The sequence below is a fragment of the Tupaia chinensis genome, unplaced genomic scaffold (genome assembly GCF_000334495.1).
Source record: "Tupaia chinensis unplaced genomic scaffold, TupChi_1.0 Scaffold144899_1, whole genome shotgun sequence".
In the NCBI taxonomy this organism is placed as follows: Eukaryota; Metazoa; Chordata; class Mammalia; order Scandentia; family Tupaiidae; genus Tupaia; species Tupaia belangeri.
The window spans coordinates 996,846-1,023,415 of NW_006204759.1; the positions used below are offsets into that span (position 1 = coordinate 996,846).

Genomic DNA, 26,570 nt, shown 5'->3' on the forward strand with positions numbered 1-26,570 from the left:
GCCCTGTCTGGTTGTTGCCCAGGCCGGCTGTTTTAGGGCTACCCTGGAGCCCTTCTTTCTTCCCCTCACCTCCCAAACCCAGCTAGGATTTAGAATTCCACAGGTATCTGGGAATGTTCTGGAGAAAGGGCCTCTGCCGATAACATGGAGGTCAGATTGGCCGGGAGAGTGACTGGATCCAGATTCTGTGCTAAGGCCCTTTTTCAGACCCAGGTCTGATCCTGTCCCTTCCTCCTTAGAAGCCGCCATAGGCTCCAGGTGTCTAGGGAATCCCTGCCCCTGCAGGACCCGGAACTTGTCACTCAGCCCCTCCCTCTTCTAGCCAACCACGTGCCAGGTGCCTCCTGAACTCTGAGGATTTAAGTATTGCCCTGGTTGTTTTTTTTAAAGAATTCTTTCTTTCATTATTTTAACTTTCTTTCTTTACTTATTTATTTTGATTTGACCAGAGAGGGACAGAGTAAGAAAGAGAGAGAAAGTGAGAAAGCAAGCCACCAGATCCGGGACTTGAACCTAGATCGGCCACGTGAGAGTCCAGTGTCCTTCACCACCACACCACCTGCCGGCCTGGCCCTGGTTGGTTTTCTTTCTAGCCACTTGGGCAGACAGCCCCTTTACCTGCTTCTGTTTGCTAGCTTTCTCCTGCCTTTTTATAAAGGGTATTGCAAAGGCCATAGACGAACAGCCAGACGGAAGGCGGGCACAGGGAAGGTGTGTGGGAAGGGCGTTGAGTTTCCATGCCCTCTCTGGGTGCACCTCCTCCTAGGAACCTCCAGTGTTCTGCTGTCTGGAAGACTCCAGGACCCTGTCCTTTTGGGCTTTTATGGAGGCTTCATTGTGGAAGCATGATGGCTGAAATCATTGGCCATTGGTGTTCAACTTTACCTTGGGCCTCTCTCTTCCCTGGAGGTGGTGGGGTGGGGCTGAAAGTGCTGTTGTCATGACTGGGAGTCGTAATTCCAGGTAACCACATGGCAGGGAGCAAGACGAGTGAGCCAGTGTCCACCACCTGGGCCGTCCCCTGCCCTGACTCCCTCCTGGCCTGGGAGCGATTCAGGAAGGAGAGGGAGACCAGGGCCGGAGAGCCACCAGCTAGCTGGCAGGCCTGGGCAGTGATGGCTGGAGGGTCAGTCCCCCAGTGATTTGGATGGAGCTACATGAACCTGGGGCTGGGGTCGGCAGGGCGTGCCAGACTTGGCCACGCCTCAGCCTCGTCAGTTCCTGAGCCCAGGCTGGAGGTGGAGCACAGAAACAAGGGGGCTCTTCCTCTAGTGCTGGAAGGAGCTGGGGAGGACTCCCAGAGGATTTGTCAGAGCCAAGCAGGGTGGAGCAGGCTGAGGCCAGAGCTCACAGGAAGTTTGGCATCAGTTGGCACATGGTGGCACAGTGGTAAGGCACCTGGGCTTACATGGAAAAAGACCAGGATTTGTATCCCAGGAACGCCCTGAACACGCTGGGCATGTGTGTGCCCATGGTACAGACCAGGAGGAACCGGGGGTAGATCATAGCATGCAGACACTATTGGGGAATACTTGTTTCCTGTCTCTGTCTGTCTTTCTAATGGAAGAAAGAAAGAAATAAACTTAAAAACGAAAAAGTTGGCACTGATCAACTGTCCCCATGTGATAGATATCAACCTAGCCTTTGGCAGGATGACTCAGTGACAGGGCCAGGCCCTGCAGTGCACACCAGGCCCAGGAGATTTGGGGGTTGTGTCCAACAGTCCCCAATAGAACTGTTCTGGAGCAGTGGCACGTACTTCTGTGTGTTGATTCCTGTCCCCGCTCAGCCTCGGAGAATCAGTGCTATCACCTGTCCCTTCTCAAGGCCCTGCCGACCCAGACCTATCCCTTGATGTTTGAAGGGGTCAGTTCGCAAGTCCCCCTCTACCTGCTGGGGCCTCCTGAGCCGGAGCTGGTGGGCTCCTTGTCCTTCTCCTTTAGCACAGCGTCGTTCGGCTCGTCAAAGCCCAGGCTCCCTTTAGATCACTGTGGAAACCTTCCACGTCCTTTCTTCACGCGATTTGAAATTTCAAAGTGATACTGTGTATTGGAAAAAGGAAACGTAACGCTGAGCATGCTGTTCCCACTACGCATGTCCCATCCTCGACCCGGAAGTCCTGGCACCCCTTCAGAGGAGAGGGACCCAGATGGAGTGGCAGACTGGTGGCCATGCCAGGACATCAGCAGACACAAGCACGAAAGACTGTCAGCCTCCAGGGCCATCGTCCTGACTCCAGGAAGCTGTCCTGGGTCATCTCCTCCAGCCCTCTGGGGACAGGTTCTTTGTCCCTTCCATATTTGTGTGTGTAACTCCCTCTATTACCATGCTTCTGTGGAGATGCTGCTCAGTCTCGGCCAGTCACCGTGCTCTGTCCATCTGGATCAGTGTCGTGTGTCCTTCCTCCCAGGGCTGTGCCCTAAACCCTTCTTTCTTCTTTTTTCTCTTTCTCTTCTTTTTGGACAGGTTTTTGCTATAGGGCGCGTGTGCTCCCCAGAAAGACAGAGAGAGACAGAGAGACAGAAAGCGAGAACTCACCCCCCAGGGGGGATGGCCACACCACAATCCCTTCTCCTCCATTCTCCTCTCGGGATCTTGGGCACGCATGCACACACGCCTGGTGTGAGATTTAAGCCACCGGATCCGGGACACGAACCGCGGTCGACTACATGGGAGTCCAGCGACATAGCCATTACGCTAACTGCTGGTTCCTCTCTTTCTCTTCTTTAAAGTTTATTTCTTCATGAGAGAGAGGGGAATCCCTAGCAGGGTCCTTACACTGTCATCCATCCCCAGCCCTAGCCAGCCCAGATCATGGCTGTGTACATGCCTGAGGCACAGGGAGTTCTTGGGACACAAACACAGGATGTTCCCAAGTGGGTCCAGTTGCATCACTGCTAGGTCACCATCTGGCCCCATAGACATGTCTGCCTGCCTGCCTGCCTGCCTGCCTGCCTGCCTGCCTTCCTGCCTGCCTTCCTTCCTTCCTTCCTTCCTTCCTTCCTTCCTTCCTTCCTTCCTTCCTTCTTTCCTTCCTTCCTTCCTTCCTTCCTTCCTTCCTTCCTTCCTTCCTTCTTTCCTTCCTTCCTTCCTTCCTTCCTTCCTTCCTTCCTTCCTTCCTTCTTTCCTTCCTTCCTTCCTTCCTTCTTCTCTTTAGGGTGTGTGCGCTCACCAGAGAGAGACAGAGAGGGGAAAGAGAAATCGCCCTCCAGGGGGAATGGCCACTCCACAATCTCTCCTCCACTCCTCTCCCAGGATTTTGGGCGTGCACGTACATGTACCTGGCATATTTTTCAAGCCACTGAATCTGGGGCTCTGGGGGATCTAGCCACCTTAACCTCTGTACCACCTGCTGGCCCAAGAGACGCTTTTTAACACCTCACACTGGGCACATGCCTGGCACCAACCAGACCCTCCACAAATACTTGTCAAATGAATCAGTTCTTTGAAATCAAGCATCATGTCTCAGGCTTCCCCCTTTGAATATACACCAATTTTCTGGTTTTTAAGTCCCCCTCAGCTTCTGGTTGAATAACTGCTCTTTATTCCCATGCCTAGGGGTCTGGTTGAAGCCATTAGACTCTTGTGACAGCCATCACTCCCCCCATTGCATTCCTGTCACCCACACTGCGTACCCCCAGCCCAGCTGAGATGCTGAAACCTCCTTTCTTTTCATGTCCTTCTGGAAAAAAGGCAGAACCGTGGGACGCAGTGTCCTGATCTGAAAAGGGTGCTGAGGTTAATGGGAGAGAGTTAACAGAGGCGGAGTGGGGGTCGGGCGGGTGGGGCACTGTCCTCTCACCCTGTCCTCAGCCAGCCTGGTGGCTTCATCTTGTCTCAGCATGCTGATTTCTCCCGTCAGACATGCGCACGGCCGGACGAGAACACAGATGATGCAAAGCCACGTCCGAGTCATGATTTCCATTGTGTGCTCTGTGAACGCTGATAATCAAGAGCTGGTGATGTTGCCTTTTTTACCCCTCCCTCCACTCGAGGAGGTGGTAACTGCCTATGCCTGAGCGGCAAGCGGAGGGAGGAGGTGTTTTGGAAGCTGGTCTTGAAATCAGCAGGACACGAGGGTGCCTTCTTCCCCCGGAGGCGGCTGGGAGGCTGGCGCTGGCCTGCAGTTTGCAGGTGGTCCCAGGCAGCGTCTGCAGCTCCTTGATGGAGGGCAAGGGCTCTGCTCGCTGATGGTGGTGGAGCCTTCCAGAAGCCTGAGTGAAGAGAGGAGGCCAGGCCTGCACAGCCAATCCACCTGGCAGCCTCGGGCTGAGAGGGCATCGGTGGGAAGTCCAGAGAGTCTGTCTGCTGAGATGTCTCTCCAGAGACCTCTGGCTCCTGTTTCAGGTGCCAACATTAAGGCTGTGCCTATGTGAGCATCTTTGTGGCTCAGCATTTGCAGGTGGTAAAGGCTAGGTCCAGAACTCCGTGTGCCCTCCGCTTTGCTGGCCACCCAGACTGTGTCTTAAGGAATGGGAAGTGGGGCCTGACTATGCCCTCTGCTGCGTGAGCCTCGACCTCTGTAGTTCTGGAGGAGGAGCTGGGACCCAGGGAGCCAGCCCTGCCGTAACTTGGGATGAGGGGACGAGGTTGGGTCCAGGCTGGAGGGTGAGGGCACTGAGGCCTGACTAGGGCAGCAGGAACCCACTTCTGAGGCTTAGACAGAGTGGGGTTCATGTCCGGCTCCCCGGAGTCAAGGTACTTACCCTGAAGCCTCAGCTCCCTCATTCATAAGTAGGGACAGCAATACCCGCTCATAGGGTTGTGGTCAAAGTTAAATGAGCGCCTGTGTAAGATGATAGCTAGGCCTGGCCTGGCATGCATAGCTGATACAGTGAGTATTATAACATGCACATCATTATCTGAAATATATTCATGCTTGTTTTTCAGACAGCGTCTCTCTAAGTTGCAGTCCTCCTGCCTCAGTCTCTCGAGTAGATAGGACTACAGTCCCATGACAGCGTGTTGAGCTTTTTTTTTTTTTTTTTTTTTTGAGAGAGAGATTTTCACTGTAGGGCGCGTGCGCTCGCCAGACAGACAGAGAGACATAGAGACAGAAAGCGAGAAATCCCCCCCCAGGGGGGATGGTCACGCCGCAATCCCTTCTCCTCCATTCTCCTTGGGCATGCACGCACACGTGCCTGGCGTGAGGTTTAAGCCACCGGGTCTGGGACACGAACCGCGGTCGACTACATGGGAGTCCAGCCACATAGCCATTACGCTAACTGCTTGTTCCCAGCGTGCCGAGCTTTTAGGGTGAGCTAGGAACTGAACTCAGGCCTCCCACGTGGCCTCAGCCTGCTGAGTGGCACATCATCTAGTGCACGCTACTGCAGCTGGGCCAGAATGATGTAAATTAAAGCCATTTGGCCGCGGGGCCTGGGTTCCTGAGTTATGGCAACGAGGATGTTTCCAGCCCCTCCATGGCCAACCCGTAGGACTGCAAAACACCTCCAAGCCTGGCTGATGGTGTCTCGGGTCGTGCAGCTCTGAGCCTGTGATCAGAGGGGTCAGCGACCCAGTGACAGCATCTGGGAGGGTTGGGGGGGTACGTGGGCCTGACTCCCTTCATTTGAGTCGTAGCCAGCTGCTAAGCCCTCTCTCCTGTCTGTCTGTGTATGTGCTTTCAGCTTCTTTAATCCATTCTGACCTGCAAAAATCCAGATCTGGCTAAAAAATGAAGTGGGAGCAAGTGATTTCCCAAAGCATTTAGCATGGATTTTCTTTAAATAGGAATTCTGCTTATCCATTTCAAATAGATTTTGACTTGGCACGATTTGATTTATATGTTGGCCAATATCCTTCCAGATATTTTTATTTTATAGACTTATTTTTTTGTTAAGTTCATTTATTTCTTTCATGAGACTGAGATAGAGAGGGAGAGGGAGAGAAAGACAAGCACCCTCAGAGGGTCTCATGCCACAACTCACACCACCACCAGCAGCAGCCCTCCCAACCAGGATCACGGGCACCTGTGCCTGGCATGTACGGGAGGATCAGGGAACTGAACCTGAGGTCTTCCATGTGGATCCGGCTTGGCTTAAGCAGTATGTTACCACTGCACCCCAAGCCAGCTCTCATGTATACGTAGCCTGCTAAATAGGTGCAGGCAGGTACACGTACTTACGTGGGGGAGCATCGTATTATGCATACGGTTTATAACATGCTTTTTTTCAGTTAACAGTTTATTGCGAATATCGCTCCCTGCAGCTTTGTCACTATTTTTGTCCCTTTTCCCATTTACATCATCATCATTTGTGTAGCTGCCTGCATAGCTGTATGCAAAGGAAGATAAGCGTTTCCTTTCAAAGATGCGATTTCTGGCATCAGGGGTGCAGTCCATTGCATGGGACGATCCGCACCCTCAGGCTCGCTGTTCGCGTCACTTTGTGCGTGAACACGCGTCCCTGGTAGTTCCTCTTCCCTAGTTCACTGAGGTGGGTGAGTGCCCTACACAGACCTTCTGCAACCCCAGTTCCTAACGAGAAACCATCTCACCTACCCACTTCGATTCATTGGCACTCTCAGGAAGGTGATTTTCCAGATAAGTTTTGCCAGTTTATAAAAGGCTCCATCTGGGGGCCAACAAGTAGTGTGGTGGCTAGGGGCACTGGACTCCCACATGGCTGACCACGATTCAAGTCCTGAACCTGGTGGCTTGCTTTCTCACTTTCTCTTTCTCTCTCATTCTGTTCTTCTCTGGTCAAATTAAACTAAGTAAATTATAAAAAAAAAAAAAAAAGGGGCTCCATCTGATGGGCTGCTCACTGAGTATAAAGGGTCGTGTCTTGTTCATCCTCGGAAGTCCTAGAACAGTCCCTCGTGTACTGTATTGAATACATGTTTGTTGAACTGAAATGCCAAATGTTTTTAAATGACCCACCCTAGTATTCACTTCTGCAGTGCAGTGTGCATTTTCCGGGCCTCCTTGTACAGAACACGTGCACACAGTTCCATCTATTGTGGCTGACTGGGCAACACGAACCCGCTTTCTGGTGGTAAATGACGATCTTGCACAGCCCTCAGGGCCCCCAAAGGGGTGTGTGACTGTTTGCCCGGTGACTAAATGATCCCAGGCTGCTGTCCCTGAGACCGTGCGTCTGCTCGCCCAGCTGTTTCGTTCTCCCCCCACCAGTCGGCTCTACGCCTCCTTCTGTCTGTAATGGGCGGCAGCTTGGGAGCCACGCGGGGCACTGGGAGAGGTTCTGCGTGAAACGGGTCAGGGGCTTACCGCGAGGACTCGAGGCTGGCCTGGGTATCAAGCGCCTGGGCTTTGGTGCACCTGGACTCTCAGACCTCCATCGCCCTTTCTGACTCTGGTCTAGAGGGGGACTGTACGGCGCTGCGGTTCCGGGAGTGGAGGCCGAACCATAGTGGCTGGATTATGAGACCGTCATGGACGGCACCTGGCCAGACCGTGAACGTGTGCAAGGCAGCTGCCGGCGCGCCCCCAGGAAGCAGGCAGGAGCAGCCTCGTGCTCCCACTCTTTGTGAGGGACCCTCAGTGTCATTTCCTCTGTGGCCGGGCCAGCCTGGATTCACGCCCCATTCCCTGAGAAGAAGCCCACATGGCCGGCAGTCCCACCTCCCTCATCTGACCTCCCATCATCCATGGTCAGTTTCCACGCCGTGGACCTGAGCGTGCGCTGCCTCAGGCTGCTGAGCGAGCTTGTCATGTCACTCTGTGTCCGTCTCGTCTCCCAGTGGATTGGCACACTTGGGAGGGACCGTGCCTTGCCTTTTCAGTCACCGTTTGTTTGTTCATTTATTGTGCATTAGTCACAGTGCCAGGCTCTGGGCAGGAAGGTGAACAGAAATAGATGTGGCCTCTGCCCTTGGGGAGCTGACAGCCCCGCAAGCAAGTGACAGGTGTCCCGTAGCCACACAACTGAGGACAGAATCACAAGGGACTGTGGTGGAAGCTCCAACGAGGAAAGAAGTGAAGGAAGGTTATCGTGAAGTATTGCTTTTGCAGATCCCTGAAGGGACACAGCTTAATGGGGAGACAGTGTGGCCCAGCGCCTCCCAGCCAGAGCGAGCAGTGCATGGGAAGGGCCTGTGGTGGAAGGCACAGAGCGCAGAGTGGAGAGTGGGGAAGACAGGTGTGCCCTGAGGCCAGCAAGGAGGCGGGGCCAGCCTCAACACACACATGAAGGGGACAGCCTTCATCCCGGAGCAGTGGGCAGCCGCTAAAGGCAGGAAGGATGTGACTGGATTTCTGTGTTGAAAAGATCATTCTGGCTGCTGCGTCAGGAACCAACCTGAAGGCAGTCAAAGCGGGCAGTAGGAAGGCCTGTGGTGGTCTCAGTGCAGGCCAGGCATGGGCCAGTGTGGCAGCATGGATCAGGAAGGGACGCTAGGGAAGAACCAGCTGGTCGGGGAGTTTTGGAGTTCTTAGAGATGGGTTATTTGGGTGGGGCGGGGGACAGTGAGGCTCAGGGATGACTGCTGGGTTTTCGGCATGTGCCGCTCGTGGGTGTTGGCGTCCTGCACTGGCAGACCTGCGGGCTGCCTGCTCTTCGCCATGTTCTGCGCTAATGGCTTTTCTGTGGTTCCCTTCATCCTCCCGGCCATGAGGTGGGTCGGCTGTGACCACCCGTCTGCAGATGAGGAACTGAGGCTCCAGAAAGATGAGCAAGTCCACGGTTGCCTCTAAATGGCGGTCTGTTCTTTCCCGCCCCACAGGCTAATCCCCGGGGCGTTCCTTCCCTGTGTTCCGGGTGGTAGGATATACGCTATCAGGGGAGTGCGTGCAGGGACTGAGACGACAGAACATGGTCTGCCGGCCTAGCGTTCCATTGCTTCTGCTTGAGTCGAGCCCAACAGCTAGGCTTGCTTTGTTTACCGCTTAGACGTGGTTCCGGGCTGCCAGGTATGTGAGGCAGCCAGGCCCAGGAAGCCCGTGCTCGCTTGTCCAGGGCAATTCCACTCAAAAGAAGCTCATCTCAGACAGGAGGCAGGTGGCCACCCCAGGCCTAGAGCTCCCCTTGACACAGTTGTGAAGTGCTCTGTTTGCACCCACGGATATAGAGGCTGGCTCACTCTCACAGGCCTTCTTTTTTTTTTTTCTTTCTTTGTTAAGATTTATTTATTTATTTCCATTTGACCAGACAGGGACACAGAGAGAAAGTGAAAGTGAGAAACCAAGCCACCAGGTCCGGTACTCGAACCACGGTTGGCCATGTGGGAGTCCAGCACCCTTAGCCACCATGCCACCTGCTGGCCCTATTTTATTTATTTATTTATTTTTAAATTTCACCAGAGAGAGAAAGACAGGGAAAGTGAGAAAGCAAGCTGCCAGGTCCAGGACTCAAACCATGGTCAGCCATGTGGGAGTCCAGCACCTAAATCACCACACCACCCGTTGGCCCCTTACAAGCTTTTTACCGCCTGCTTCATTTTCTGTATTAAAACCTAGGAACCAAAAGCAAGCCCGTACTAGGAAAAGGAGTATCTTTCTCTTTTGATCTGAGAGTTACTAGAGCAGCACTTACGTATTCCTGACCTGGAACTTGTTACCTTTTTGTGACCCCGCCCCCTGCGGATTGTGACCCCACCCCCTGTGGAGTCCCCCACTCCTGCAGTCAGCCACAGACGCTACAGGCATGCAGTGATGGCCACAACATAGCGGGGAGTGAGCTCAGGTTCCCCCAGTGAGGGCTTGTAGCTGGAAAACAGGGCTATGCATGGGCCTGGGTGGGTGTGCCCTGTCATGCCACCTAGCCCCCAGCAGTACCCTGCAGGACAAGGGGGTAGCAGGGTATTTGGGGAAGCCAAGCTGGCACCCTTTCTGCCTGAAGTAGAATGGCGGTAGTGTTCTCTCCACCTGGCCAACCACGGATCCTTGCTGCGTCCCAGGGAGCAGAATGCACTGGACCCTCTGCTGCGGGAGGTGAGGCTCCCAGCTCCAGCAGGGACAGCCCACCCACCCCTCCTTCCCACCTTGCACTCAAAACTGGAGCTGCCTGATGGCCTTTGACCCAACCCCCAGGGTGCCTGGCCCACACTGTTCCTGTCCCCAGGCTGGCTGGCTCGGGGTCCTGTGGTCTGCAGGGGGAGGACAGGGACAGTTTTGGTGCAGCCTCTCCTGTGTCTTTCCCTGCCCCCAACAGCATAGGTATCTAATCATTCAGAGGATTTTTTTTAAGTTTATTTAGTAATTTCTTCTATGAGTGAGAAAGACAGGAAGAGGAAGACAGAGAGAGAGCCCCCAGCAGGGTTCACTCCCACCCTGAGCCAGCCCCAGATGGTAGCATGCGTGTGCCCAGTACTCAGCGAGGTCTCCAGGCACAGACCCAGAGCTTTCCCATGGGGTCATCCTCCCAGAGCATCACATTTTACTACTGCGCCACTGTCCAGCCCCCTCAGTCAGATGACACTTATCAAGGGCATGCGGCCGCCCATCCTTGAAGACCCACTCGGTTGTCACCCTGCAAGACAGCCGAGCACCCTCCCAGCCTTGGCAGGGCGACTGCTAAGCAAGGTGCCCAGGAGGCCTGGGCCTCGCCCTGTTCATCTGGGTTCTCCTCATGCAAGGCTAGGCTCCCTGAGGGCCCCCAGCAGGCAGTGGTTACATGGTTAGTGACCATCGGAGGGTGGGGAAGAGCAGACAGGCGGAAGTGGAGACAGGATGGGCTGACGCGGGCAAGCACTGGATGTGAGTGTTGTGGGGAACATCGGGGACAGGCCAGTGGGGCAGACTGTGAGTTCTGAGTGCTGAGGCCGAAGCGGAGGTCCTCCAGCCAGCACGTCCAGCAGACTTCCCAGCAGCGCTGAAAACGCCCCGTGTCTGCGCCACCGTGAGGGAGCCACCCACGCCACGCGCTGTCGAGATGTGGTTAGCGTGTGTCACCGAGAATGAATTCTTCATTTTATTGAATTGTAATTTAGTTAAATAGCCGCCTGCAGCTACCGGTTTGTATTAGACAGCGCCCGTCTAAGGGAGACTTACACAAGGTTTCAGACCCCGGTGCCAGGGGCGTCACTACTGATAACAGTGACTGGCATTTATTGAGTGCTTATTACGTGTTGGTTGCTTTTTCTGTGTATCTCAGTTAATCGTCAGAACAACCCAAGGGTTTAAATATTCTTCTCCCACTTTACAGGTGAGAACATCTGAGCCTTGGGCAGGCGTGGAGTAGCTCGTACAAGAAGCCTCCCCGACCTGCCTCGCCCACAGCTGTCCCTCGTACCATGCCACATTGCCTTTAACGAGCTGAGAACAGTGTTTCAGGAACTCGAACTTGGCGACAGAGGGAAGGGTGGTGTGGGGTGGAGTGCCCAGGAGGCTGGCCGCTCTAATGACTCCAGGGTTGACATAGGTGGCAAGGGACCCATTTCTAGGGCTTCTGATGTGCGAAAGCAGGGGATGGACCCAGTTCTGGTGGGGGGCTGCTGTGGACTGAACTTTGTTTTGTTTTGTTTTGTTTTTGAGAGGTTTTTGCTATAGGGCACGTGCGCTTGCCAGACAGACAGAGAGAGACAGAGAGACAGAAAGCGAGAAATCACCCCCCAGGGGGGATGGTCACACCGCAATCCCTTCTCCTCCATTCTCCTCTCGGGATCTTGGGCACGCACACACACGTGCCCGGCGTGGGTTTTAAGCCACCGGGTCCGGAACTCGAACTGCAGTCGACTACATGGGAGTCCAGCGACATAGCCATTACACTCACTGCTGGTTCCCTGTACTGAATGTTTATATCCCCCCCAAATCCACAAGTTGGATCCCCACCTCTAATGTGATACCATCTGGAAGTGGGTCTTTGGGCAGTGATTATGTTTAGATGAGGCTGTGAGGGTGGGGCCTCCATGATGGGATCGGGACTTTACAAGAAGAGGGAGTCCAGAGCCTTCTCTCCTCCATGTGAGGAGTCAGTGAGAAGGCTGTGAACCAGGAAGAGAGCCCTCACCAGCCCTGGCCATGCGAGAATTCCGATCGGGTATTCCAGGCTCCAGAGCTGTGAGAAATATTAATATCTGTATGATTCTGTTGTTTAGGCTGTCTGGTCTATGGCATTTTGTCTTAGCAGCAGGCGCTAAGATGAGGAGAGGCTGCACTGTCCCCTCTCCCTGGCTATATGTGTAGGAGAGGGTGGCCCCCTGAGAGAGGCCAGGGTTTAAGCCTGCTGAGCTTCCTGCCTGTGGCTACAAGCCTCTCCTCTCTGCCAAGCGAACCTGGAGGGCTGAGCCAGACTCCCCAGCCTGGAACCAACATTAGAAGCCGATGAGCATGGGCTGGCCACACCCACATGCCCAGCAAAGGCTTGTGCCCTGATCACCCCATGTTACCTTCTCTGTGCATTCACTTGAGAGCCACCAGCCACATTCCCAGGGACCCACCTGAGCAGACCCAGCTCCCCAGAAGGCTGTGGGACCCTGCCTGGCTCCAGAGAAGGGGCAGACTCGGTTGGCTCTCTTGAGGTCTGGAAGACAACCCTGCCTTGCCACCCACTAGTCTGTGATTTCAGACAGTCTGTAACGTCTCTGAGCCTTCATTTCCACGTCCACATCGTGGGGAAGGTAACAGCCTCCTTCATTCTTTGTCACCAGGTCGCATTGTCTGACACGCAGCATTGGCCCACAAACGGTAGCTGTAGTGTGCTGTTCCCAAAACCATCATCTCATCCAGTAGCCTTGAGGGGGGGGAGCAGAGCACCCAACATATTTGTAGGGTGAGCCGCCATTGAACCCTCTAAGTGCGCACAGCATGCATTCGGGAGACCTCACCTCCCTGACAGGGCCACACTCGCCTTCTCACGGGCACTGTCTAGCCTCGCTATAGGATGGTGGCACTGAGCAAGGAAAGCAGCCAATCAGCTTCTGGGCTCCTGCTCTCCTTCACCCAGGGAGGAAAGGCCACCTCGTGGACTTATGGGGGACCCTGCCCTAGAGATAGGATGATCGGGGTAAAGGGTGAGGGTGAGGGGAGAGCCTCCAGCCCCACCAGGAATGGTAGCCTGCAGCCCCGGGAAAACAAGCTGCTGGTCCCTGCAAGGCTCAACTCCAGCCTGGCAGCGATCCCAAAGCCAAGGCTGGCACAGTGGCCCCTCTGTGCTAGGGGACATGAGAGCTTGGCAGACAAGCAGACAGCAGTGGGCAGCACCCAGATGTACTGGACCATCAAAGACCTAAATCTAGGACCTTCACAAGAGCCGGAGAGGGGCTCCAACCATGTCTGGGACCTGGAGGGACTCGCTGCCGTTTTATTTGGAGAAATAAAAGGTGGTGACATTTCTTGTGCCTGAGCAGTTGGATGGTAGCAGATTCATACCCTGGGCAAAGGTCTCAGAGCTTCCTTTCCGTGTGAGCTGCCCCCGCCCCTCCCGCAGGCTGGGCTCAGCCCCAATCAGGTGGTGACGACATGCTTTGGGAAGCCAAGCTAGTGACATTTCCCTCTCCACGGAGAGGTGTGCTCCTTGCTCAGTTGGCAGCCTGTGGAAAAGGCCAAGCAACAGATCCAGCCTTCCCTCGGCAGGGGGCTGGAGAGGGCCCCCACCCCACGGGATCTGGGCCACTTCCACGTGGCAGAAAGATTGATTCCCTGCACGCCGGTGCGACAGTCCTCTGAGGAGGAGACGCGGTCGCTCGCTGATTCAGACTCCGCCTATCGGGCAACGCATCTCAGCTCCAACAAATTCACCTCTGCCTCCCAGGGTGTTTCTTCTGGCCTTTTCCACCACTCTTATTGCTGTGCATTTAGGGGAAGCAAAATATGTGTTTAGAATGCAGGAGCTTAAACAACTCTGTACAAGGAAAAACACTGCAGAATCTAGGTGCTGGCTCTTTACGCCTCCAGAGAAAATGATACCGTGGCTCTAGAGCCAGACATAACTCCAATTCTCACTGTGCGAACTCGGGTCCATTCTCAAGCTCCTCTGAGCCTCAAATTCCTCATCTGTAAAGTGGCCCTAACCTTTCCATAAGGGGGGTGAGAATTAGGATTGTTAAAAGAAGGGGTGCAGCATAATGAAAGTGCTCAGATAGTCAAGAGTATTTCCATCATGTCTTCTAACCTGCCTGGCACATATGTGAGTTTTTTGCAAATATACAAATGTTTGTGTTCTCCATTGAATCCCATTACTTCCTGCCCACATTTCCAGCACGATCTGCTCTGTTAAGGCCTCGTCACATTGTGCTGTGTTTGCGTGGCTCTTCTCCTGGTGTTGGGCATTTGGGTCGACTCTGGGTCTTTGCTATTACAAACAAGGCAGCTGTGACTATCAGCAAGCTTGTCATTGTTCAGTTTGTTATAGGGTGCATGCATGCCAGAGAAAGACAGAGAGAGAGAGAGAAAGCGAGAGAGAAAGCGAGAGAGAAATCACCCCCCTCCACTCCCCAAGAGATGGCCACACCATAATCTCTTCTCCATTCTCCTCTTGGGATTTTTGGGCATGCATGCACACACACCCCCGGCATGTTTTCAAGCTGCTAGATCTGGGATTCAAACTGCATAGTCAGCTCTGTGGGATCTAGCCACCCTAACCTCCACATCACCTGCTGACCCACAGGCTTAATTTTTGAGGGGATCCTAACAGAACATAATTATAGAGGTGGTGAAAGTCTGCGTCATGGAGCTTTATGGAAATGGGAACATCTTTGTACCCCAAAGCCAGCTAAGAATTTTTAGATGATCTGTGCCATTTTAATTTAATTTAATTTTTTTAGCAGAAGGTATGTGCACTCTCCAGAGAGAGACAGAGAGACAGGGAGAGGAAGAGGGAGAAAGCATGGCTATGCCACAACCCCTTCTCTTCCATTCTCCCATCTTTTCAGGATTTTGAGCACACACACACACACACACACACACACTCTCTCTCTCTCTCTCTCTCTCTCTCAGCATGTTTCTCAAGGGAGGACTTGAGTCCCATAGTCACCCACGGGGAATCTGGCTCTTTTAACCACTAGACCAATGGGCCAGCCTGATTGTGCCTTTGAGGGAAGCTGCCCTTCTAGCCTGGAAGAAGAGCCAGCCTCTTAGAGGATGCCCAAGTGTCCCTTGGTTACAGTCGCTGTGGCCCCTCAGCCAGGGAGAAAGTAGCTGAAGTATTTATGCTCCTATACCCTCTCTCTCTTGTAGAAAGTCTGCACCAAATGTGGGATCGAGGCCTCCCCCGGCCAGAAGCGGCCCCTGTGGCTGTGTAAGATCTGCAGTGAGCAAAGAGAGGTACGGCCCCTGGAGTTGGGGGTGGGAGCTGGGTGCACTCACACACGGACAGTGGGTGGTGGTTGCTGCTGGGGCTTCTCTGGAGGTCAAGGAGGCACTTGCAGAGGTTTCCAGGGGGGCAGGTGGGGAGGAGCAGCCTGCTGGCTTGCCTGTCTCCCCTGTGCAGCGGTGGCAAATCGCCCTGGTTCTGCTCTGCCCTGGGTCTGTGGTCTCAGTGGAAGCCCGCCGCACGTGTGTGTGCCTGGGACGCTGGATGGGGGCTGCTGTTTTGGGAATGGGAAAGCTGCCCCAGGTTGGACGTGTTCGTTGACTGCGTGCCTGGCTCCGTGCTAAGTCCCTCGCGTGTATGAATTCACTTCATCCCAACACAGCCCCACGGGGGCGCGACTCCAATCCCCTTCTCCTGGTGGGGAAACAGACACAGAGGGTTAAGTCCTGTGGGCGCCAAGCTAGTGGGAGCTGGAAGTCTCGTGCAGCCGTGGTCACTGTGACAATGCCACCCCCAAGTCCCTCTGCTATCAGTTCCAGCCCTGGCTCAGAGAAGCAAGTTGAGGCTCGGCAAGGACTCAGAGGCAGCAGTAGAGGAGGGCCAGAAGCATGTCTGACTCTGGGCCCCGGGCTTTCCTGGGTCAGAATGGAGCCAAAACTGCAGGACCTGGCAGGTAGCCTGGGAGGGCCTGGGGAGGCAGCGGGGGCAAATCGAGCCCGCCGAGGGTGCATGCCTCTTCAGATACAGGACTGATTATTTATTTTTATCTTGCTTGGTGCTTGATCCGTGCTTCTCGTCTGAGGATCCCTAAAACGTCTTCAGTGCCGGAAAATTCTCAACCATGACATTCTTAAATACTGCTATTCTGCCATTTCATCTCTTCTCTCTAGAAATCGCACAGAAATATTTTCGAGCCTCTTGGTTCATTCTTCATAGCTCCCAACTGCCCTTCCCTGTTTATGGCTTTATCTTTCTACAATACTTTCTGGGTGAATTCTTCAGGACTGCATTCCAGCTCATCCCATTTTTCTTTGAGGCTATTTCCTGCTTTTTAAATCTGTTGGTTGCCTTTCTTTTTATTATTATTTTTTGAGAGAGGGAAGAAGAGAGGGAAGGAGGAGGAGGTAAAGAGGTAGATTTCTCCTTCCTTCCTTCCTTCCTTCCTTCCTTCCTTCCTTCCTTCCTTCCTTCCTTTCTTTTTTCTTGCTAGAGGGCACATGTACTTGCCAGAGAGAGAGGAAAAAGCACCCACCCTGGGGCATGGTCACACCAGTCTCTTCTTCATCTCTCCATCCTTTCAGGATTTTGTGCATGACACACATGCCACTGAGTCTGAGACTCAAACCACGTAGCTCACCATGTGAGATGCAGCTGCCTTAACCCTCAGGCCACAGCAAGTCCTAGAGAGAAGCTTTTTTTTTTTTTTTTTAGATTTCTGCCATAGGGTGTGTGTGCTCATCAGAGACAGACAGAGGGAGGGAATGGCCACACCATAGTCCCTTCTTCTCTATTCTCCTCTTGGGATTTTGGGCACGTGCATACATATCCGGTGTGATTTTCAAGCTGCCAGGTCTGGGATTTGAACCATGTGGGAATCTAGCACCTTAACTCCCACACCACCTGCTGGCCCCAAGTTAGGTATTTTGACAAGGTCCTGCCAAGTCATGACCCTCCTGGCCCAGCTTCCCGATTAGCTAGGATCACCTGACTTGTCCAGGCTGACCAGGGAATTGAACCCAGGCCTCCTGTGTGACACCAGCATCATAAAGCAGTGTCCTCCCACTTCCACCTGCACAGCTGGGCCTGTTGGTTGTCTTCGTTAACATGAGTTTTCCTAGGGTGTTGTGGAATTTTGGTTTGTTCACTCCTCTTGAGTGGGAGTTGGTTTCTCTCTTTTCTCTCGCAGCTTTTCAGCTCTTTGCTGCATGGTCTTGTGGCTGGGTCTCAGGTCCCCCGGGCAGAGCCAGGTGCCCTGGGTTAACGATGGGCTGCTCTCCACAGTGATAATGGGATTATCCCTGAGCCAGTCATCCAAGCCATGGCGGCCGACCAGCCCCTGCTGTGTGTGCTTCTGCCGGCTCTCCTCCAAGCTCACTTCCTCATACAGGCTCTAGGCTTGAGGTGCATCCCTGCTTTTTTACAGCTCGCTTTCCTCCCGCCAGGCCTGCAGCTCTGGTTCCTCACCTCCTGTGGGACATTTAGTCCCTGTACCCTGGAACATCAAGCTCCCAGCTGCCTCCCCCTGCATTTGGACCCCGAGCTCAGCAGGCTATGCCTTCAGCCTCTCAAAATAGTAAATATTTTTAGTTCCTGATTCATTGAGATGTATGTCTCATATTTAAGCACAAATGAGTTTACTAGTTGTTCTTAAAATATTTTCATCTGTTGTTGCTGCGTCTTTGGTACAGAGAAGGCGGCAATCAGGGCCTCAGAGTGTGAACTAGAATCATGCCTTGCCTGGAAGTCCCTGATTCCCCATTCCAAGGTAGGAATGGTAATTCCCACTTCACAGAGGTGCTGTGAGAACTCAGCAGGATCATTAATGCATATAAAACGTCTGCCACAGGCTAGCACTCCCTAAATAGTAGAGGCTTCCTTTTCTCCTAGCCAAAAAGCCCTTTGAATTTGAGGTTCTTCTGGTCTTCAGGGAACCCCCTTTAAAATGCAGATGTCAAGGGCCAGGTGATGAGAGAGGCCCTGGGTTTGCATCCGGGACCTCTCTTCACACAGCGGACACATACGTGTGCCCACGATCTGGGCCAGCGCAGATTAGGGCTGGGTCTTGGCGTGAGGACCCTGTTAAGGGGCTCATTTCTCTGTCTCCCTTTTTCTCTGACTCTCTCTCTCCTAGAAGACAGAGGTAAATCAATTTTTTAAAAATAGCACACAATATATTTTTAAGAATTATTTAATTTTATTTATCCATTCATTTATTTTAACTGGACCAGAGAGAGAGACAGAGAGAGAGAAAGAGAGGGAAAGTGAGAAAGCAAGCCACCAGGCCCAGGACTCGAACTGTGGTCAGCTATGTGGGAGTGTCCAGCACCTTAACCACCACGCCACCTGCTGGTCCCTACAATACATATATATTTAAAATGTTTAATTAAAAATAAAGATGCAGAAGAAGCCCCATTCATGTGGTTGACCAGGTTTCAGGTTTCAGGTTCCAGCCCCACCGACTTGAAAAACACATCAGTCACCCAGACATGCCCAAGGATCCTGATAGATAGAAGATTGCAGGAAATAGGACCGCAGCATGACCTGGCCCTGCTGACGGGTGCCTCCCCCTCCCGTACAGTCACATCATCCTCTGGCATTAAAAAAAAAAAAAAAAAAAAAAACTGGCGATGGAAAGAAAACTGAATTTAGCAAACTTAATTTAACGGAGGGCTGCCAAGGCTGCTGCCCCGTCCAGCCTTACCACGTGTTCCCTTCACACTCCTTAACAATCCTGAGCCACCACCTGCAGGGAAGGCCTGCCCCCAGCCCATTCTAATCTCCAGAGCACGCCAGTGCCCAGAAAAGTCTGCAAGAGCTTAGGATGAATTTTCTTATCTTTCCAAAGGCAAAGTCTATGAGGCTGTGCATTATGCTATCAGTTCGTCCTTGAATTTTTAGAGGCCGATAAAACTTAGCAAGATCAAGACGGTTCCTTCCCTCTCTGCAGTGCTGGGCATACAAGAGGCCGGGTGGGGCCGCCGACACGTTTGCAGGATATGGCTCTGGGTGCCCGGGGGTCCCGTCCCCGCGTACTGAACTTACCTGCTTGCTTGGGGATGGGAGAGGGCCAGGGTAATTGGTTTGCTAATGCCATCTTTTCTTAGAAAAAAATCGAATCATAACAAAGAGATAGCTAAATAGAAAGGGCATTGAAAATGTCAGATTTTAAGTGCCGCATAAAACTGGTTCTGAGTCTGTGATAAAAAAGCCAAATCTTAATGGAAGAACTTGAATTTTCTGATGGACACTCTTGCACCACTCTGCTTAGGCACTCTTATCTCTGTGCCTTTTTGTACTTTCCTTCTGACATCTCCGGCCGTCATTTTAAGTATTTTTCTGGAGTGCACCAAATGCTGGTGAGCTGTTCCCAGGGCTGTGGGGCTGGCCTCGCTGCGTGCTGTGGGCATGTTCACACTCCAGCTGTGTGGCATTGGAAGGCTCAGCCCCGCTGCTCGGGAGCAGTTTACAGTGTGATGCATTTATTTATTTATTTGGTCTTTTGACACACATTGATTGAGTGGCTTCTGTGTGCCAAGCAAAATAGCTCTTCTAGGGGTGAAGAGACCACAGACATGGCAAATTCTGCAGTGTCACAGACAATGATCCAGGGCAGAGAGACTGGGAATGGTGGGGGAGTAGTTGTTTTATATGGGGGTCCGGGAGGAGCTCACCGATGAAAGGGCATTTGTGCTGAGATCTGACACACACTAAAATGCTGCGGAGAAAAGACATTCCCAGTAACGGGCACAGCAGGTGCAAAGGCCCTGTGGCAGGTTTGTGCTCGGTGGGTTTAAGCCACAGCAAGGAGACTGGTATGACTACAGCAAAGCCCAGCCTGGAGAGAGGGAGCCAGAGATGTGGACCCGGGGCAGGAGTCCTGTCTGGGCCTGTTGGTCCTCATGGACCATTGTAGGACTTTGCCTTGGAGGATCTCGCGTAGAGGAACAACACACTCCAACTCCCCTGCTCCTTTTTTTTTTATCTTCAGGTTTTTTTTACTAAAGGATGCAATCACTCACAGAGAGAGAAAGAGATAAAGAGAAAAGGAAAGTAAGAAATCACCCTCCGGGGTGGATGGCCATGCCACAATCCCTTCTCATTTATTCTCCTCTCAGGATTTTTAGGCATGCAATCACACACAAGCCACGTGATTTTTCAAGCCACCAATGTGGTTGGCCTTGTGGGATCCAGCCACCTGACTTTCCCGCCACCTGCTGGCCCACCCAGGGGTTCATTTTTTTTAAGAGAGATTTTTGTTATAGGGTACATGTGCTTATTGGAGAGACAGAGACAGAGAGACAGAAAGCGAGAACTCACTCCCCAGGGGGGATGGCCATGCCACATTCCCTTCTCCTCCATTCTCCTCTTGGGATCTTGGGCACGCACATGCACCTGGTGTGTTTCAAGCCATGGGGTTTGGGATTTGAACCAGGGCCGACTATGTGAGAGTCCAGTGACATAACCATTATGCCAACACTGGGTTAAGAACAAATTGTAGACTGTACACTAGAGCTAGAAGCACAGGGTGTCTTGTTTTTCTTATTTAATACTGTCTAGATATCTAAGTTCTAGTCTGTTATTACCCTTAGACATTTTTATTTATTAAAAAAACACAATTTAGTCTTTTCTGATCATAAGATTAATATGGATCATTGAAGGACATCTACAATGTGTAGAAGAGCATAAAGAAGGCAGGCAGGTGGCATGATGGTTAAGGTGTTGGATTCCCACGTAGCCAACTACAGTTTGAGTCCTGGACCTGGTGACTTGCTTTCTCTTTTTCCCTTTCTCTCTCTCTCTCTCTGTCTTTGGTAAAATGAAAACATAAATAATAATAACAAATACAATTAAATTTTAAGAAGAAGAACATAAAGAAATACACATAATCCATAATCTTACTGTCCAGAGACCACCACTGTTAACATTCTAGCAAATTTATTTCCAGTCTTTTTTCTGTGCCTTTGTTCTTGGTATCATTGAACCTACTATTAATATTACATCACAAGACTTGCTCAGTGTAATCAGGGATTCTCTAGAAACATTCTTAGCGGTACACTATTGCGTGGTTATTCTCTTAGTTTAGGACTTCAGCTGTTTCCTCTGGTTCTTATACTAGTAACTGTATGCTAGCTCTTTGCATTTTAGATCATAGACTCAGAATAGATTCCTAAAAGGAAGAAATAAGCATCAGCATTTATATTCCCTCTTTTATTATAGACCCTTGAGTTATTATTTTTATCTGTTCCTTAATTAGTCAGAGGACAGTTTTATACAATTTAAAAGAAAATAGGACAGGCAGGTGGCGTGGCGGTTAGGGATGCTAGACGGGATCCCACATGGCTGACCCTGGTTTGAGTCCCAGGCCTGGCAGTTTACTTTCTCATTTTCCCTTCGTCTCTTTCTCGCTCTGTCCCTCTCTGGTCAAATTAAAACAAACAAACAAATAAAGTTAAGTAAATTGATTATTAAAAAAAATTAAAAGAAAACTAGGGCACATAGATGGTCTATTTTCTCTCTGATAATTGTCGCCTTTATACAAAAAAGAAAACCTGACCAATAATACAACTAATCATAATCTTTCTCACTCAAAATTATGTGAATTTTACCTATGTTTTCTGCGACCTGCATGAAGAAAAGAATTGTCATCAGGGAGGGTTGGCAAACACGCATATGTGTTCAAAATCCCAAAAATGAGGGAGAAACAGATAAGGGATTGTGGCATGACCATTCCCCATGGGAGGGGGCTTTCTCAATTTCTCTCTCTCTCTGTCTCTCTTCAGTGAATGCATACATCCTCTGGAAAAACTTTTTGAAAAGTTAATTGATTAGAACCAGCCCCATAACCTGGTGGTTAAGGGAGTTGGATCCCTTATGGCCAATCACAGTTTGAATTCTGGCCCCCACAGCTTGGAAAATTCACGAGGCATGTGTGCATATGTGCCCCAAATCACAACAGGGTGGAGAAATGAAGGAGAAGAGATTGTGGTATGTCCACATTCTACTGGGGGATTTTCTCTCTGTCTCTCTGTCTCTATCTCTCTCTGTTTCTCTCTGATGAGCACACACACCCTTTGGCAATTGAAAAAAATTTAAGATATATAAAAGAAGGAACTCAAAGAACTCAGACAAACAGGACTTTGAACAAAGTATAAACAAATTTGAAAAAAAGAACCAAAGAAGCCATTTTTATTTTTTAAATGAAAAGTGTTAATAACGAATTTAACAGGGACCAGCAGTTAGTGTAATGGCTATGTTGCTGGACTCCCGTGTAGTCGACCACAGTTCACGTCCCGGACCCGGTGGCTTAAACTCACGCTGGGTGCGTGTGTGTGCATGCCCAAGATCCTGAGAGGAGAATGGAGGAGAAGGGATTGCAGCGTGACCATCCCCCCTGGGGGGTGATTTCTTGCTTTCTGTCTCTCTGTCTCTCTCTATCTGTCTGGCGAGCGCACATGCCCTGTAGCAAAAACCTCTTCAAAAAAAGAAAAAACAAAACGAATTTAACAACTCAATTGAACTATACTTCAGTCATTTCTTAGAGCAATGAGCCTTGTCATTTCCATGAACAGTCCCAGATGTTTTCTTATCATTTGCTTCCTATGAATTGGTTTTTTATTTTGGGTTCCTAGTTAGTACTTCCACCTACCTGGTCCCTGATTTCCTCTATACCAAGTGTCATGAATATGATGTCTTTGTGATCGCATGAAACTGAGGAGTTTACCTAATTAGCTGCTTGCCTTTTTAAGCTAGCTGCTTGGGTGAGCATCCCCCTCCCGAACCTAGACATGTCCGTTCATCCTGTGCACTTGTGGGCTGGCACACGCTTTAGTCACTTGCCTGGTGTCCTCGCTGACAAATTATTGAACTCTGACATGTGTTCAAGGTTTAAAGGGACAAAAAAGGGACTGAAACAGCCCTCAGTGGAAAGGTCCTGGGTTTACAACCTGGGTCCTCCCTGAGCACGCTGGCTGTGTGTGCGTGCACCCACGGTCGGAGCCAGCTGAGGCTGGGGGTGGATTACAGCATGGAGACCCCACTGGGAGTCCCTATCTCTCCTCCTCTCATGAAAGACAGAGAGGGAGGGAGTGAGCAAGTGGGAAAAGAGAATCTTGAGGACAAATAGCACAACAAGCTCACCTGAATTACCCAGAAGGGAATGTGTGGCTAAGACAGTTTCAAGGATGTATCATAATGAGACACGGACATGGAGCCACGAAGTCACAGCTGGGAGAAAGGCAGGTATGCACGGCGTAAAGTCATCATTAGGGTGGAACAGGCATAGGGAAGAGCTAGAAGCCAGACTCCATTCCCTTTTATGTAACCTGTTGGTTTTACGGGGTATTGTTTTAGAAATTAAAAAATTTGTCTGGGTATGACTAGGTCATTTTCATTGATTTTTGTCTAGAGCAAACCTATTTGGTTTCTTCAATTCAAGAAAGTCTGTCAAGTATGTTTTTGCTTATTGCTTTGTTCTCAGCTATTCCAATTTCTTCTTGGAAGCACTTGTTAATTCAAAGGCTGCATTTCTTTTCTTTTCTTTTTTCCATAGGGCACTGCACTCACCAGAGAGAAAGAGAGAGAGAGAGATAAAGCACCTCTCCGCTCAATGGGGGATGGCCACACCACAATCCCCCTCCTTTTTTTTTTTTTTTTTTTTGCTATAGGGTGTGTGTGCTCGCCAGAAAGACAGAGAGAGACAGAGAGACAGAAAGTGACAAATCACCCCCCAGAGGGGATGGCCATGCCGCAATCCTTTCTCCTCCATTCTCCTCTTGGGATCTTGGGCACGCACGTACACGTGCCTGGCGAGTTTAAGCCACCAGGTCCGGGACTCGAACCGTGGTTGACTACATGGGAGTCCAGCAACATAGCCATTACACTAACTGCTGGTCCCTCCCCCAATGTGTTTTTCAAACCACCAAGTCTAGGACTCAAACCATGCAGTCAGCCATGTGGGATCTAGCCCACCTTAACTATCAGGTGGTCAGAAAAGTCATGACATATTTTTCTATGCAAAAGTGTGTCATGACTTTTAGGGAACCAGCAGTTAGCATAATGACTATGCCGCTGGACTCCCACGTAGTCAACTGCGGTTCACGTCCCAGACTCGGTAGCTTAATACTCATGCCAGGCGCGTGTGCGTGCGTGCCCAAGATCCCAAGAGGAGAATGGAGGAGAAGGGATTGTGGCGTGACCATCCCCCCTGGGAGGTGATTTCTCGCTTTCTGTCTCTATGTCTCTGTCTGGTGAGTGCATGTGCCCTATAGCAAAAACCTCTCCAAAAAAAAAAAAGTGTGTCATGACTTTTCAGGTGACCTAGTACCATGCTACCAGCTGGCTCTGAAGTTTGTGTTAATGTTCTCGGTCTTCCGTATTCATTGTATTCTTCCATTATATCCTTCATTTTTTAAAAAAGAATTATTTATTGGGACCAGCAGATGGGAATCCAGCAATCGCCGGACTCCCACATGGCCAACCACAGTTCAGGTCTTGGGCCTGGTGGCTTGAAACACACCAGGCATGTGTGCATGTGTGCCCAAAATCCCGAGAGGAGAATGGAGGAGAAGGTATTGCGGCATGGCCTTCCCTCTAGGGGGTGATATCTTGTTTCTGTCTCTCTGTCTCTCTAGTGAGAGCACGTGCCCTATAACAAAAATCTCTCAAAAGAAAGAAAGAGAGAAAGAAAGGCTTATTTAAAAATTATTTTTAAAATTATTTTAAAATTTGCTATAGGGCATGTGCACTCGCCAGAGAAAGACAGAGAGAGAATGTGAGAAAGCAAGCCTCTAGGTCCAGGACTTGAACCGTGTGGCAGTCCAGTGCCTTAACTACCACACCACTTCCTGGCCCTCCTTCATTATTTTTTAACTCCTTTGATTTCCCCTCCATTCTGGTAAAAATTATTTTTAAAATTATTTTAAAATTTGCTATAGGGCATGTGCACTCGCCAGAGAAAGACAGAGAGAGAATGTGAGAAAGCAAGCCTCTAGGTCCAGGACTTGAACCGTGTGGCAGTCCAGTGCCTTAACTACCACACCACTTCCTGGCCCTCCTTCATTATTTTTTAACTCCTTTGATTTCCCCTCCATTCTGGAAAATCTTAAAACTTTTCTTCCAAACAACTGATTGCTTTTTTTTTTGGTCTGATTTAGGTAGTTTCCTGGGTTTGTCTTGGTGCATGTGCATGCATGAATAACCTAAGTATACTAGAAATAAGCCTTCAAAACCATCTGTGTACAATTTAAAGAACCGTAATAAAACAGATAATGAACAGCAGGAAATACTGTTCATTCTGAGACAATGCTGGAGCCGTAGAGGAAGGCCCAGGGTTCGGATCCCAGGTTGACCTGAGCATGTGAGGCACACCTGCAACCCTGGTGGCTAGAAGGGTAAGGGGAGGATTATGGCATGGCAGGACCCTGCCAGGGTTCCCTGTCTGTGTGTGTCTTTCACTCTCTCCTCTCATTCACTCAATAAATAAGTAAATTAAAAATAATATTAATAGGGGCCAGCAGGTAGTGTGGTGTGGCTAAGGACACTGGACTTCCGCATGGCCACCTACATATATTTCGAGTCCCAGACCTGGCGACTTGCTTTCTCACTTTCCCTCTCTCTCTCTCTCTCTCTCTCTCTCTGTCCCTCAATGGTCAAACTAAAATAAATAAATAAAGTTTAATAAAATAATTCTTAAAAAATATGAATAATAAACCTAACTTCTACCTATGCCAAGAAATAGGTCATTACCGCTCTGCAGAAGCCCCCACGAGGGGTTTTGCCTGTGCGTCATGGAACCATGTGTATTTCTCTCTGCATTGCTTCTTTTATTCAGCATTATACTTTTAAAATTCACCCGTACTGATGCATGTCATGTTTCCCTTCCGTGCACTGCCGTCCATATTCCAGTCATGAATACATTGCTGCCTACTTACCCATTCCACATACGTGGTCATCTCAGTCACTCTCAGGCCTTTTGCTGTTATGAGTAACTCTACAGCGTACATGTATGTCTCCCAGAGCAACGTGCACAAGAGCATCAAAAGGCAAAATTACAACCAATTTAGGTTAAAGGACTTAATTGGCATTTGTTCACAATTCTAGAATTCAGCAACACTTAATTCCGTAAAATAGAGCGAGTGGTCCAGTGAGCTGAGCAGCAGGGTTTGGCTTTAATAGACTGCAGAGGGCTGAGGGAGCGGAAACCGGGAACGCCAGATCGGCCATTTCCGAGTTACTTTCCTATTAGAATCGGAACAGTGGGCTTGCTTAGCGTGCTGGCCCCAGGATGCTGCGCCCCTTTTGATTGGTGGCTGTGAATGTCTTGTGTTTTGGAAAAGTGGCCTATTCAGAGTTCAGTTGGATTCTGTGGTCTGGTCCGCTGGGGCCGGGTGCAGGCATCTGGTCCAAATCAGTGGCTCCTATAAAACTTATTTAATAAGAGTGTCTCCAGAGTTAATACTTCAGAGGGCTTCTGTTGGGCTGTGAGGTACATCTGTGTTCAACTTTAGTAGGTAATTCCCAGTCATCTTCAAAGTAGTCATATCAGCTGGTGCTCCAGGTCGACAAGAGTTCCCATTGCAGCCAATTCCCACGTCCACGAGGACATTTCTGCTTTTTGTTTCTCTTTTTTTAGTGTATTTAGCTCTTTCTTTTTTGGAATTATTTTATTTTATTTTATTTTATTTTATTTTATTTTATTTT

The 26,570-nt window shown here is 50.6% G+C and overlaps 1 protein-coding gene across 11 annotated transcripts in view; it reads left to right on the forward strand.

Moving 5' to 3' along the window:
• The window catches only part of RPH3AL (rabphilin 3A like (without C2 domains)), a 171,638-nt gene that overhangs the window by 92,302 nt on the left and 52,766 nt on the right, over nucleotides 1–26,570 (forward strand). For 8 of the 11 annotated variants that reach the window (XM_014583844.2, XM_006167528.3, XM_027767892.1 and 5 more), the window contains one exon: nucleotides 15,077–15,163. The exons of 2 other annotated variants lie outside the window; for them this stretch is intronic. In XM_014583844.2, coding sequence (XP_014439330.1) covers nucleotides 15,077–15,163 — 87 coding nt within the window. Of the gene's footprint in view, nucleotides 1–15,076; nucleotides 15,164–17,314; nucleotides 17,458–26,570 lie in introns of those variants that run through there. One more of the 11 variants, XM_027767895.1, reaches the window with a different exon arrangement.